The 13,825-nt window shown below is 33.4% G+C and overlaps 2 protein-coding genes across 5 annotated transcripts in view; one reads left to right on the forward strand and one right to left on the reverse strand.

The window, feature by feature from the left end:
- Positions 1 to 13,825, reverse strand: part of LOC121738351 — a 40,232-nt gene that overhangs the window by 12,230 nt on the left and 14,177 nt on the right. Inside the window, exons 8-10 of the mRNA XM_042130336.1 lie at positions 13,363 to 13,541; positions 9,012 to 9,115; positions 1,044 to 1,247 (exon numbers count right to left, since the gene is read on the reverse strand). Of these exons, the coding sequence (XP_041986270.1) occupies positions 1,044 to 1,247; positions 9,012 to 9,115; positions 13,363 to 13,541 (487 nt within the window). The remainder of the gene's footprint in view (positions 1 to 1,043; positions 1,248 to 9,011; positions 9,116 to 13,362; positions 13,542 to 13,825) is intronic.
- On the forward strand, positions 5,297 to 13,313 carry LOC121738484 (beta-1,3-glucan-binding protein 1-like). 4 transcript variants are annotated; one of them, XM_042130556.1, is made up of 5 exons: positions 5,300 to 5,488; positions 7,360 to 7,584; positions 8,484 to 9,097; positions 11,741 to 11,965; positions 12,710 to 13,308. In XM_042130556.1, exons 3-5 carry the CDS (start codon positions 8,992 to 8,994, stop codon positions 13,072 to 13,074), a joined length of 696 nt encoding a protein of 231 aa, XP_041986490.1. In that variant the 5' UTR covers positions 5,300 to 5,488; positions 7,360 to 7,584; positions 8,484 to 8,991; the 3' UTR covers positions 13,075 to 13,308. The 4 variants fall into 4 exon arrangements, with proteins under 4 accessions (XP_041986488.1, XP_041986490.1, XP_041986489.1 ...); XM_042130555.1 differs by having other exon boundaries at positions 5,301 to 5,488; positions 8,499 to 9,097; XM_042130554.1 differs by lacking the exons at positions 7,360 to 7,584; positions 8,484 to 9,097 and having other exon boundaries at positions 5,297 to 5,488; positions 12,710 to 13,313.

A 13,825-nucleotide genomic window follows, 5' to 3' on the forward strand; every position in this document is an offset into this window, starting at 1 on the left:
ATGCTTAAAAACTGTCGACCAGTAAAGCTTAGGCCAAACCTACGCGAACAGGCGTCTGCGAAGCGGAGCGTCAGGTTGTCAAATGTGTTTTTTGTATTATACAAAACACACATTTGACAACTTGACGCTCCGCTTCGCAGACGCCTGTTCGCGTTCGCGTAGGTTTGGCCTAAGCTTAACTCTTCGTGGTCGTGCAATTATACACTTGTTAGGGTTCCGTATCCAAAGTGTAAAAAACAGGATCCTATTACTAACACTTCGATGTCTGTCTGTCCGTCTGTCTGTCTCCAGCCTGTATCTCAAGAATGGCTGTATCTAAATTTCTGAAATTTTCACAGAATATGTATATCTGTTGTCACTTTAACAATAAATACTAAAAACAAAATAAATTAAATATTTATTTAATACTTATTTTTTTTTCGTTCCCATACAACGAACGTAATTTTTTTGCTATTTTTTGCTCAATATCTATAATGGCAGTAGATAGGCACTTGAAATGTTCACAAAATACTCATTTGTGTTTAATAATTATTAATAATATTTAAACAAAATAAATAATAATTACTAATTATTATCCCATACAAAATAAAACACATTTTACCTAGTTTTGCTCTATTATAGAGTACGGAACCCTTTGCGCTATTCCAACTCGTACTTGGCTGATTTTTTCTTTTTTTTTCTGTCTACTAATATTTGTGGTTTTCCTCGCCTCGAAATCCCCACAGCTAAGAAGTCACTTTAAGGTGCTAATTGCTTAGAAATACTTCTGTTTTTGGATTTATGTAAGATAAAGGATAAAAACTCTGAACCCCGACAGGCATTTAATGAAATTACCGGTAAATGGTGCAATCAGCTTTCATCTCAAAATGGCTCACTCTCTTTAGCTGGTAATAAACGGTCTTATCTGTTTAAATGATTTAATAATTTTATGTAAATTTCTTAGTATAAATATAATCATGAACTTTATTAAAAAGCATTATTAGAAACGTATGTAATATTTTTATTTTCGTCATAAATCATCAATTATTATTTATAATACTTACCAGGTAAAGAAACCTTCAGACCTTTTGGGTAAATGGCTTCAATTTTTGCTTTTGGCACCTCATAACTTGCACCTTGTATCACACAATAATAAACAGTAAATATAAATAACGCAACCATCTCGCTCTGATTTATTAAATTAACATAAACGTGACATGCGACAACCTCTCTACACCTAAAGGCCTGAACTAATAATATTGCAATACCTCATACAACAAACGAGTTTTTAATAAGCTATTGTTACCATATTTTTGGGATTTTTGCGTACTATGTATTTTTACTATAACTGGTCTAGGCCCTAGGGATAGGATAGGTTAGGTTATGTTAAGCCCATCATAGACTTAGCTATAATATATGTTAATATTTTTATAGCTAGGCATATTACTATATATTTTCTATACAAATTTTCGCGTGACCGCACACTCAGCTATAATATATATTTCTGGTAGCTACTATAATATAATTATATAATAGTACGGTATATTGATATATATTATAGCTAAGTCTGTGACGGGCTTTAGGCTTTGTTATGAAAGCTGCATGGAGAATTCTTTAATACTATTTTACGCCATTTAGTAAGTTTTTAGTATTTTGATAAGAGAATGATAATATAAAATCTAATATAATACTACTCTTTAGAGAGTGTGTGATCAAAAAATATATTTTTAGTATGAAAATTAGGTAAGTAAGTACAGATAAATTTTGTTCTCATTTTGTTATCAATGCGATAATAAAATGAGAGAGATAGAAGGACGTCGCGCTCGCCTACTACAAAGTCGTTCCACCTAATATGTGGAGCGAACCTTTTCTATTTACAAAAATATTTAAAAAATATAAATGATCGTAGACACAATCTTACCACTGATCATTTAGAAAAATATTTGATTGCTTACGTATAAAAAAAAATTAAATAAGTTTAATTTCATTTAATGTACTTACTTTACGTACTATGATGCGTATCTAGAAATAAAAAAAAATGAATACTTACTTACATAAGTACTTTTTTCTTTTTTGGAGATTCCTAAAATTTTTCATTAAATTTGCATATTCTGCTATTTTAATATCTAGAGAGGGTGCAATCAAAAATATACTTTTTAGTATGAAAATTGGATATACCTACACAAAATATGGTCAACACATTGTTAGCAATATTATGATGACCTTTTACTTGTATTATAATATATCTAGTTTTCATACTAAAAATCGGCCAAGTGCGAGTTGGACTACTTAAATAATTATAGCTAAGGATGTTGTCATTATTGATTACGAGAAAAAAAAGGCCAAAAAATAACGTTTGTAGTATGGGAGCCCCCCTTAAATATTAATTTTATTTTGGTTTTAGTATTTTTTGTTATAGCGGCAACAGAAATACACAATCTGTGAAAACTTCAGACCACTAGCTATAGCGGTTATTGAGTTACAGTCTGGAGTCAGACGGACAGACATCGAAGTCTCAGTAATAGGGTTCCGTTTTTACCCTTTGAGTACGGAACCCTAAACACCAACGACGGACCAAAATTATTGCCTTGTGGTACACCGAGTTATTTTTTTGGAAAGCAGGTTTATTATAACATAATTGTTCATAGGGAAATTTATCTTATTTACTATGAATTAATGAGTAGCTAAGGGATTTTGCCCTGGAGCAAACAGAGCAGATAATTTACAGTTAAAGCTCTTTTCCCAAGTGCAAAGTACTATTTTCCTTATTGCATACGCAATTAAACAACAGCGTCAGTAGAATTACGTGAAACGTTAAGTATAGATACTTGTACTATTATCTATTCTGTGGTATAGACTTATCAAGTAAAAAAATACAAGATTAAAATATTTTTTTAGGAACAGAAAAGTGTGCGTGTATAGGAGTTTTTAAAGTAAGTTAGTAACTTACCACTTTTTTGTCTAGGGTAAGTTAGGGAGATACCGGGTCATACAGTGTGCTTAATTTTTCAAATATCAAAGAGAATTTCAAATTAAGATTATCCAAACTATTATCAAATTGGTTTTAAGTTAAGTAATTATTTTCATTCCCATTCCCATAATATGTCAATTTTAGGAAAGCCGATCGAAAATCCCTGAAAAATTATTACCTATTCAAAAAATAACCGACAGATAACGTAAAACAACTATGGGTACAAAATAGTCCCCTGCAAAAAAACCCACCAAGAAATAATGATTTATAGCTCAAGGCCGGCTTGTACCAGTCTACACTAAAGTTAATCGTTGATTAAATTTTGCCTGAGTCATTTACGTTTCGCGTGGTTTGCGTTGAATAACACATATTTACCTATCTTTTGTCTATACATCTAGTATAGACAAATGCACAGTGTACGGAGGAGACGAAAAATCGTATTTTTTTTATTTTCTTCAATTTTGAATAGGCTTTAATATTATGAATGCAGGAGTAGAACACCCTGTTGACAATTAAGTTTGTAAATTAAATAAATTGATTTAGCAGTGGTAGTAAACGGATCTTACAGGTGTTTTTTTTTTTGTGCGTATAGAATGCTTGTATACCTTTAATTTGTCGATATTTTCGATTGCATTTTTTGTTTGGTTTTGGATTAAAAAAATAAAAACCTAAAAATGAAAACTATTTTATTGTAGGTAAAATATCGATACGGCGGATCAGGAAAAAAGTTTGAAATATACCTTATTTAATAGGCTTTCAGGTGGAACACAAAATTTTATTAATAACGTAAACATTTTGGAGATATATTATGGATTTTTCGCTTCCGGGCCGCAAAAAATCGCTAAACTTTGGTAGCTCGTAGAATAAAAACTATTGCGAATTGACACGCGGGTGTTCTACTCTATAACGCCCATTCAAAATTGAAGAAAAAAGAAAATTTATGATTTTTCGTCTTCCCCGTACACTGTGAAATGTCATGTTTACTTTTATTACTTATTGGAAAGGAGGCGAAGAATTGTCAATTTTAAGGGTTCCACAGTCAACAAGGAACCTTTATAGTTTGGGTCTGTCCATCCGTCTGTCCGTCTGTCTGTCTGTCCGCGGTTTTGCTCAGAAATTACAAACCTACAAAGCTGTAATTAATGATTTTGACAAAATGGTACATGAAATCGATATTTTAAATATTTTTATGGTACCTTCCCTACACATCAAGGTGGAAAAAATCGTTAAGAGGCCAGTGTCCCCCCTTCTACCAGCTAAACGGTTGCTTCTGGAAATGTGAAAAATTTCACGGGAGTAGGAAATGTTCTGAATTTAAAAGGAAAACTATCACGGTTAAGAAGACTTCATAAACTATTGAGTAATAGTCGATTAACCAAAAAAAATGTATTCGGCGAAGTATAAAGGAACTTTTCGTTCAAATTCCTTTGAAAGTAACTGAGATGATGTTGTTAGTACTTGGTAGTGTAAAACACGTTATAAACGTACATTCATTGACCATACAAACATTAAATAATCGGCCAAGTGCGAGTTGGACTCGTACACGAAGGGTTCCGTACCACAATAGAGCAAAAAATACTGAAAATTGTGTTTTTTTGTATGGGAGCCCCCTTTAATTATTTCAATTATGTAAATTTTATTATAAACAATTAAAGTGCGAATACAATTATAGAGTATTTCGTGAATATTTCAAGTGCCTGTGTATTGCCGTTATTGATTACGAGCAAAAAATAGCTAAAAAATCACGTTTGTTGTATGGGAGCCCCCTTAAATATTTATTTTGTTTTCAGTATTTGTTGTTATAGCGGCAATAGATATACACTATCTGTGAAAATTTCATAAGTCTAGCTATAGCGGTTCTTGAGTTACAGCCTGGAGACACACAGACAGACAGACAGACAGACGGACAGACATAGAAGTCTTAGTAATAAGGTCCCGTTTTCACCCTTTGGGTACGGAATCCTAAAAAAAACTAGCGGTACTACGGATTACGGAACCCTGTATAACGCGTGGCCCAACACGCACTTGGCCGGTTTTACTCAATAAATTATACGATATATTGAGTAAAAATTTGAAAAAGGAGCCTTAAATAAAAACAAGAACAGGCTATAAAGAGTTGTGAACTTAACTATAATATACAGTACCTGTTTAAAACAATATCGACGTTTTACGCATAAGCCATGTTTTGGAAAAAAGTTTTATAAAACGTCGTTTATATTGTAAATCGTGAAATCGGTCCTTAGAGTTTAAAATTGAACTTGCGGTTAACACAGTATGAATAATATATTGCGTGTAATCTATCGATATGAAGTTAACTTTGTAGTATAAATTACGCTGTAGATATTTAGTGATCTGTAGTAGGTATTAATAGTTTAGTGTGTAGTGGACAGTGGCCATAAATTGTGTCATAGTGTTGTGTGAGAATGTATACTTGTGTGCTAATATCATGTTTATATTTAATTGGGGCGAATGGCTTAGAAGTGCCAAGTGCGATGCTAGAGGCTATATACCCCAAAGGACTAAGAGTCTCAATACCAGGTAAGAAAAAATCTAAAACTCATGAAAAACAAAATTATATAGGTATATCGTTTAAAATAATTTTCCCCTTCTATAACTTAACAAGGTTTTTTGTGAATAAAAAATCTACCACTCGTTCACGGTTCAACACTAGTCCATCTGAAAAATCCGCGAAACAAAATCGGTAACAAAACAAACAAAATAATATAATGTCTCCTTACTTTTTAGGAGCTGTTTAGTCTAAGGGCATGTTTTACTACTTCCTGGTAAGTGCCGGATAGGGTATCCATCACTTAACTTGACAGATAGAGTATGGAGAATCTGTCAAATAAGTTGTGAATAGCCTATTCGGCACTTTATCAGAAAGTGGTGAAACAGGCCCTAAAACTTATACTTAATTATATCATCTGATTCACTGATAGCGTTATAGCTATAATAGTATTGGTCACTGGCTAAATATTTTTTAAAATATTTTTAATCACCAACATTTGAAATCTTAGTACTTCGGGAAAATCCCGTATTCAAGTGAATCTTGCAAAATATCTGGGTACATATTTAATATACTTAAACAAATGATGTTGTAATTTGTAAAGGAAATTGAGCAATATATTGTATGATTAGAATGATTAGAATTCTATGGTATTATTATATCGCTCATTTTCCTGTTGTAAACGTAAACATGACTTTGATAAGACTAACTTAAGGTCAGGGCCCGATCTAGCTAATTAGCAAAGATAAATTTTCGCTGCCCTTTGCATAGAGAAAACCATATGCCATCAAAAACATCCCGAAAAAAACCAAGTCCCGCAACTGTAATACCAAGTCTATTTATTCAGTCCCTACATAAGGGACCTTCTGTCTTAAGTTATTACGTAAGTTATTATCAAAGCAGTATTTAAAATCTTTTACGTTTTAAACAAAAAGATCGACTTGGCCATCGCATGAAAAGACAATGTATATCTTATATCTCAAAACAAGATCTAGTCCCGCATTGTGTTATGCGGGACTAGATCTTGATTTGAGGTATTAAGTTTCAAAAAATACTAAAGTTTCTGATTTTTTGCACATGGATTGAGTGATGTCTTATTAGGTTATTTTTAAATTTTGTGTCATTTCTGATAATAGGTTTTTGAGAAAATCAAAATTAAGTACTTAGTAGATTTTTAAAAATTTGTATAAAACTAGCTAGCAAACACTTAACTTAAAAATAACAACAGCATTATATCTAGGAAGGGGAAGAGAAAGCCCTTTCATATTTAAAAAAATCGGTCAAGTGCGAGTCGGACTCGCGCACGAAGGGTTCCGCACCATTATAGAGCAAAATTAGGCCATAAATTGTGTTTTTTTTATGGGAGGCGGGAGCTCCCTTTATTTTTTTATTTTATATAAATATTCTTATTAAATATTATAGTAAACATATAATTAAGGATTTTGTGAAAAAAATCAAGTAGGTACCTAGGGCGCAGGGTGAAGCGTGATGGCAATAGTTTCTTCGTTAAAATTTTACTGTATTAGCGTTTCCTCTTAACACTTAATATATTAAAATATCATTTTATTTAAGATTTTCCGATCAACATTATTTTATAGGTAATAATAGCATTAATGATGTTTTAATTCTGATGTAGAATAAACTACTATTACTAAGTACACATTAGCCTTAACAGAAAGCCTTATAAATAAATATCTAAAAAGAGTGAAATTATTATTTAACAAAAAATTAAAATCGACTTCCAATTAAAAACAATAATATTACTTATTTAAATGAACTAAAAAGTATTAAATAAATCTTACTCTTTTAATACTTTTTAGTTCATTTAAGTTGGTTGGAAGTCGGTTTTAATTTTTTTGTTAAAAAAATAATAATATTTAATTAAGTATTGTTTCTTTCGCAGATGACGGATTTTCATTATTTGCGTTTCACGGGAAGAAAAATGAAGAAATGGACGGACTGGAAGCAGGACATTGGTCGAAAGATATCACCAAACCTAAAGGTGGCCGGTGGACTTTCAGAGATAAGGACGCCAAACTAAAAGTAGGTGATAAAATATACTACTGGACGTATGTTATATATAATGGACTTGGATATAGAGAGGATAATGGAGAATGGACAGTAACAGGTGAGAAAGAAAATCAAACACATAGTAATATTTTATCTACACCAATATTATAAAGAGGAAAACTTTGTTTGTATAATTGTAATGAATAGGCTCAAAAACTACTGGACAAATTTCACCATTCGAAAGCTACGTTATCCACGAGTAACATAGGCTAAATTTTATTTTGGAAAAAATAGGTTTCCGTAAGATATTTGGGTTTTTCGGACACAAGGTGTAAAAAATTACCAGAAAAGTTACTCATTTTGCGTATGCGTAACTATAAAAGAAATAACCATAAAATGTTCCAATTAGTTGTAGGATCTTATAAATAACTACAAAAAGTCCGCGACGCACTATACCTATCTATGTCGAGTGAGGCACAACAACCATTTTTTTATTAAAAAAATCTTGAATTTTTTGGCCTACATTTAAACTAGTTTATTTTACTCATTTAAACTCATTTTGTTGTACCTTGTCTGTATTGCGTAAATTTAATTTGAAGGACATGGTTCAAGTTAATTTTAAATGATTATTAACACAATATAATAATTACTGTACGATTATTAGATATTGTAGTATTTAATTTTATAATACTGCAACTGTGGTAAGCCAAAATGACTGGCAGTTTTGTGACCGCCATCGCCACCACAAATATCAATCATAAATAATTATAATACACACTATAAGGAAAACCGACCATTATTATTACTATCGACAGCTAAATAACAGAACTTCCTATTGTAATACTTTGCAGTTTATATGTTACTTCCGCACTCAAAGACGAATATTAATCACTTAAAATGTATTTAAATGAAGATTTTGACGTAAGCCTCATACATTATCTGTCAAACTCTTCATTAAATCGAAGTTTAATCATCATTAAATGTCCCTGAGTGTGGAAGTTACTAAAGTTAATATAGTTTTTGACTTTCCAGGTTATGTCGACGAAGCTGGTAATCCTGTTGACGCAGATGGAAAGACCACACCAGTAACAGTAGCACCAACAGAAGCTAATACAACTACAACTACTGAAATGAACTCAGGAATAGACATTCGCTTCAGAGACGACTAAACAGCGGCTACTACGAGATCTTATTATATAGCAGTGCTCCTTAAATGTTGCTTTAATAAGTTACACAACAAAAAATTAATATCCTTGTTTGTATAGACAGAGATCATGTTTGTCTACGATATTTAAAAGTAATTAGTAAACGAATACTAGTACTTGGTCGCAAGTCCCCCGATTTACCTTATTCTAAAGCAATAAATATTTCAAAATCATAAATTATGTATTTTTATATTTTTTTTACGTTTAAATACATGCATAACTTGTTTAAAATTTGCATATTTGATGTACAGATATAAGTTAGTTACTTGTGATCTTGTCCTTAGTTTGTGAGTATCTGTCGCGGTACCGACTTGTTAATCATGTTGTTTTTGTTGTTTACTTTGTTTGTTGGAGTTCATTGCTACGAAGTGCCTCAGGCAAAGCTCGAAGCGATCTATCCAACGGGACTTAGAGTATCCATTCCAGGTATTTTTAGAGCCATTTCTGTTTAAAGACGGCATCACTGTTAGATGTAATTGCAATTGTAATTTGCTTGATCATTTAATTAATTCCTAGTACGAGTAGGAAAATAACGTGTTTCTGAATTTGATTACATATAACAAAATATTTTATTACGAAGATACAGAATAGAATTTATCAATGCAACTTTGGTTTTATTTAAATAAATTTGTAATTCCATTACAATACTCTTGTCTAATCATCGATTACCAACATCAAAAGTACAATAATCCTTAAAAAGGAGATTTGTACTTTTATGTCTCTAGGATATATTTAAAGACCCATGATAAATCATAATTGCTCTGTGATTGGTGACGTCAAGAAACACGAAAATATTTATACAAAAAATATTAAATCAATTCAATACCTGTTCTGAGTCGTCATAAAGTTTCGACAAAGGCTCTTTGATTTTAGAATTATAATTTGTACAACATACATACAACACGTTTTCAGCAGAGGTAAAATATTGCAATAGAACCAGAAACGTGATTGTTCTCAAAGTCTTGTAAAGGCCATATTATCTGATGCACAGATTATGTTGCCTTTATTGTTATAAGAATATTATTAGAAAATTCGAAATATTATATTTTTGTACGTTGAGTAGGTTAGGTTAGGTTACAAAATAAGTGATAATACTTTAGGGTGTTCCTTGTAGAGAGTTCACTGTAAAAAAAATTCGTCTTTCAGAGCTGCTTCTTTCACAGTGAACTCTCTACAAGGAACACGTACACACCCTAAAGTATTATCACTTATTTTTGTTACACACTGTATAATATTATGTTGTCTATTTTGCCACTTGTTGCGTAGTATATTATTATGTCCTTACATATGAAATTGGCGTCTTGTTGTACGCCTCCACTTTGATCTCAAATATCTCCTCTTTGGTTAAGAATTCCAAATTCAAATTTATATATTCATTTAGCAATTGGTTCTTTCTTGATTATTTTTTCTTTGGAGTCGTTCATATCGCAAAATGGAAAAATTGAAATATCGCTTTATTTACGAATATGAGTTCTACGGCCGTGGCACGAGCTGCAGAAACAGCTCGAAGAATTAACAATGTGTATGGCGCTGGTGTCGCAAAAGAAAACACGTTACGGTTTTTGTTCCAACGTTTTCGTTCTGGAAATTTTGACCTTCAGAACAAGCCCCGTGGATGACCCGAGACCAAAATGAATAATGAAGAATTGAAGGTTATTGTGGAAGCGGATCTATCGCAAACCACTTTAGAGTTAGCAGGAAGCTTCGGTGTAAGTGATAAAACTGCATTAATCCACTTGAAGCAGGTTGGGAAGATAAAAAACTTCAAACCTCATGATTTTTTTTTATGAAATAAGGGGGCAAACGAGCAAACGGGTCACCTGATGGAAAGCAACTTCCGTCGCCCATGGACACTCGCAGCATCAGAAGAGCTGCATGTGCGTTGCCGGCCTTTTAAGAGGGAATAGGGTAATAGGGGAGGGTAGGGAAGGGAAGGGAAGGGAATAGGGGAGGGTAGGAAAGGGAATAGGGTAGGGGATTGGGCCTCCGGTAAACTCACTCACTCGGCGAAACACAGCGCAAGCGCTGTTTCACGCCGGTTTTCTGTGAGAACGTGGTATTTATCCGGTCAAGCCGGCCCATCCGTGCCGAAGCATGGCTCTCCCACGTATAAATTTACACGAATTGAGTGAAGCAAACCAGAAAACACTCGTCGACTGCTGCGTTACATTGCTCAACAGACACAATAATGAAGGGATTTTAAATCGGATCATTACTTGTGATGAAAAATGGATCCTTTACGATAATCGAAAGCGTTCGTCGCAATGGATGTCCCCTGGAGAATCAGCCAAATCCTGCCCTTAGCGAAAATTGACTCAGAAAAAGTTACTTGTGAGTGTTTGGTGCCGTTCACTACAGCTTTCTAAAATCTGGCCAAACAGTTACGGACGATATCTATTGTCAGCAACTGCAAACCATGATGAAAGAACTAGCTGCTAAACAACCAAGGCTGGTCAATCGCTCTACGCCACTGCTGCTTTAGGACAACGCTAAACCACACACTGCACAACAGACGGCCGCAAAACTGGAGGAGCTGCAATTGAAATGTCTGCGACATCCACCGTACCTACTCCCCGCACCTTGTTCCAACAGATTACCATTTTTTTCGGAATTTGTATAACTTCCTACAAGGAAAAAAATTGTACGTGTGTGATGTGGCAGTCCAAACCGCATTCAAAGAATTTATTGACTTTCGTCCCTTCGTTTTTTTTTAGTAAAGGGATTTACGAACTACCCTTAAGATGGAAAAATTGCATCGATAACAGTGGTTTATATATATAGGATAACTTTGATTAATTAATTATTATATTTTACAAAAGAAATCGACTTTATATTCCCCCCTTACAAAACGCCAATTTAATATTATGTAAGGACCTAATAATTTTAAATACTATACTCGGCGAAACGACGCGGTAACGGTCATTGAGCTTTTTATTCTAAGCGCTAAATGAAAACTGCTCACACTGTATTTAGAATATTTAAGATATAGATTGCCAGATAAGTACAATAATAATTGTAATATGAAAGTAGGCAAATTTTGGCTCCAACTAAAATTAACATCATCCACAGATGAGGGTTTCACACTATTCGCATTTCATGGAAAACTTAACGAAGAAATGGATGGTCTTGAAGGAGGACAATGGTCAAGAGACATAAATGTACCTAAGAATGGTAGATGGACGTTCTTAGACCCAAATGCGAAACTTCAACTGGGAGATAAAGTATATTTTTGGACGTACGTGATCTACAACGGATTAGGTTACAGACAAGACGACGGCGAGTGGACAGTCACAGGTAAGATAAAAGTTTGTCTCTCTCTTTTTGTGAGATTAATACCACAAACAACATCAAAATATATTCACGTAAAAAAGCTAAGTACAACATGCAGTGTCAAAAAGTTATTAACGTCAGATTCAGATATGTTATATTAATTCTTCAATGCATCATAACTTTAAAAAAGCAGGGCTTAACCATTTTGTTACTTTTAGGCCATATCAGTGTTGCCAGATGGCCAACTCGGTTTCTCCCCAAGTGTTCCCCGAAATCCCCCCAAAATTCGGGATTTCAAGAAAAATCCCCCCACAAATTATAAAAGAAAATTTTTGTTCATTATAAATGGGAATTTCACAAATGGATACGATGAATGTACACTATTTCTGCAATAGCGTCCAATCTTTACAGAATCAGCATCTTCGCGAGCTCCTTGATCATTTTTATGGTTCCGTAAGTCGTAACCAAAGGGTGAAAACGGGACCATAGTACTTAGATTTCGCCGTCTGTTCCCAGACTTTTTCCTCCAACAATCCCCCCAAAAAATTGTTCCCCCCAATTTTCCCCCCATCACCTAAAAAAAAACCCCAAATTTGGGGGGATTCCCCCCAATCTGGCATCACTGGGCCATATCGGTCAAATCGAGAAATCATCTGTGTATACTATATAACACACCTATATGATTCCTCGATTTGACTTAAACTATACTGTATAGCAAATATACCGTATATACTAATATGATTTTCAATTTACAATCCTCTCTTTCAGAGTTTGTCAACCAGGATGGTATTCCAGTAAATGATAATGGCGAAATTATTACAACATCCACCGAAACTATAATACAAACAACTGCAGATAACTTTACTTCAGAATCGACTACAGAATCAGATGTACCCACAACCACCGAGCTAACAGAGCTGAGCACAGAAGATTATAAACCTACTGTGTCTACGACTAATACTCCCGAAATTACTTTGGCAACTCTTATTATTCCTTTAACCACATCCAAAGAAGTTGTGAAAGAGGTAAAACCAGAGGCCAATGCTGTTTATAACAAGCCAAGCTGTTCAGAGACAGAAACTCAAATAGGATACGATATTTCTATTATATTCTTCCCTGATGAATATTATTAGATACTAAATAATATTTTTGTAAAAAAACTTTATCGTATAACACTTGCATAATATATTTTTTCTTTCTTCTAAATAAACTTACAAACTACAGTTAAAATCCATATTACGACCAGACGTGTGTTCATTGATATGAAAAACTCACAAAGATAGCTTTTAAAACTGAAATGTAAATCGAATTTGATTAACATTAATTTTGTGAAACAAGATAAAAAAATACTCCATTAAAATAAATCATAGGAAATAAACCTCACAAAACAAAAAATATAAAATGACTTTTATTAATTTCACAATGCGTATACTCGCACATAGTCCACCATCATCTCGGGGTTGTACCACGTGGGGTACCAACTGTTTTTCGCCGATACGAACTTGGAGAGAGCTTTGACGTTCTTGTTTACCCAGGGCTTGTCGGGACCATCGGGGAAGTCGTTGATGCCTCCAACTCGAAGACCCAGTGATAGGTAGAACTGAAGACAGATAGTATATACTTTTTATTTACCTAGTATATACTCTCACATAAGCAAAATGATGATTACAACTACTTTCTGTCCAATGAGCGAAGTTGCCATGAGTGATGAGTCCAGCATTGCTATAACAGAATATTTTTTCATTTGCCGAAAGTAATTTAAATTATCGTAATTTCTCAAGTTCTTCTTCAGTTTCATGTAAATACATTTGATATTAATTAAAACATTAAACATTATTTTATCATTTTTAAAATTCTTGGTAACATTGAGTTTACTTTGATACA

Source organism: Aricia agestis, chromosome Z (assembly GCF_905147365.1).
Source record: "Aricia agestis chromosome Z, ilAriAges1.1, whole genome shotgun sequence".
NCBI classification, from domain to species: domain Eukaryota; kingdom Metazoa; phylum Arthropoda; class Insecta; order Lepidoptera; family Lycaenidae; genus Aricia; species Aricia agestis.

What these genes read in the sequence shown, in the direction of transcription:
- LOC121738484 (XM_042130554.1), top strand. Translation starts at nt 5,374, where the DNA reads ATGTATACTTGTGTGCTAATATCATGTTTATATTTAATTGGGGCGAAT. An exon ending in ACTAAGAGTCTCAATACCAG is followed by an intron (nt 5,489 to 11,740) that starts GTAAGAAAAAAT and finishes CATCATCCACAG; the next exon opens with ATGAGGGTTTCACACTATTC. An exon ending in CGGCGAGTGGACAGTCACAG is followed by an intron (nt 11,966 to 12,709) that starts GTAAGATAAAAG and finishes CCTCTCTTTCAG; the next exon opens with AGTTTGTCAACCAGGATGGT.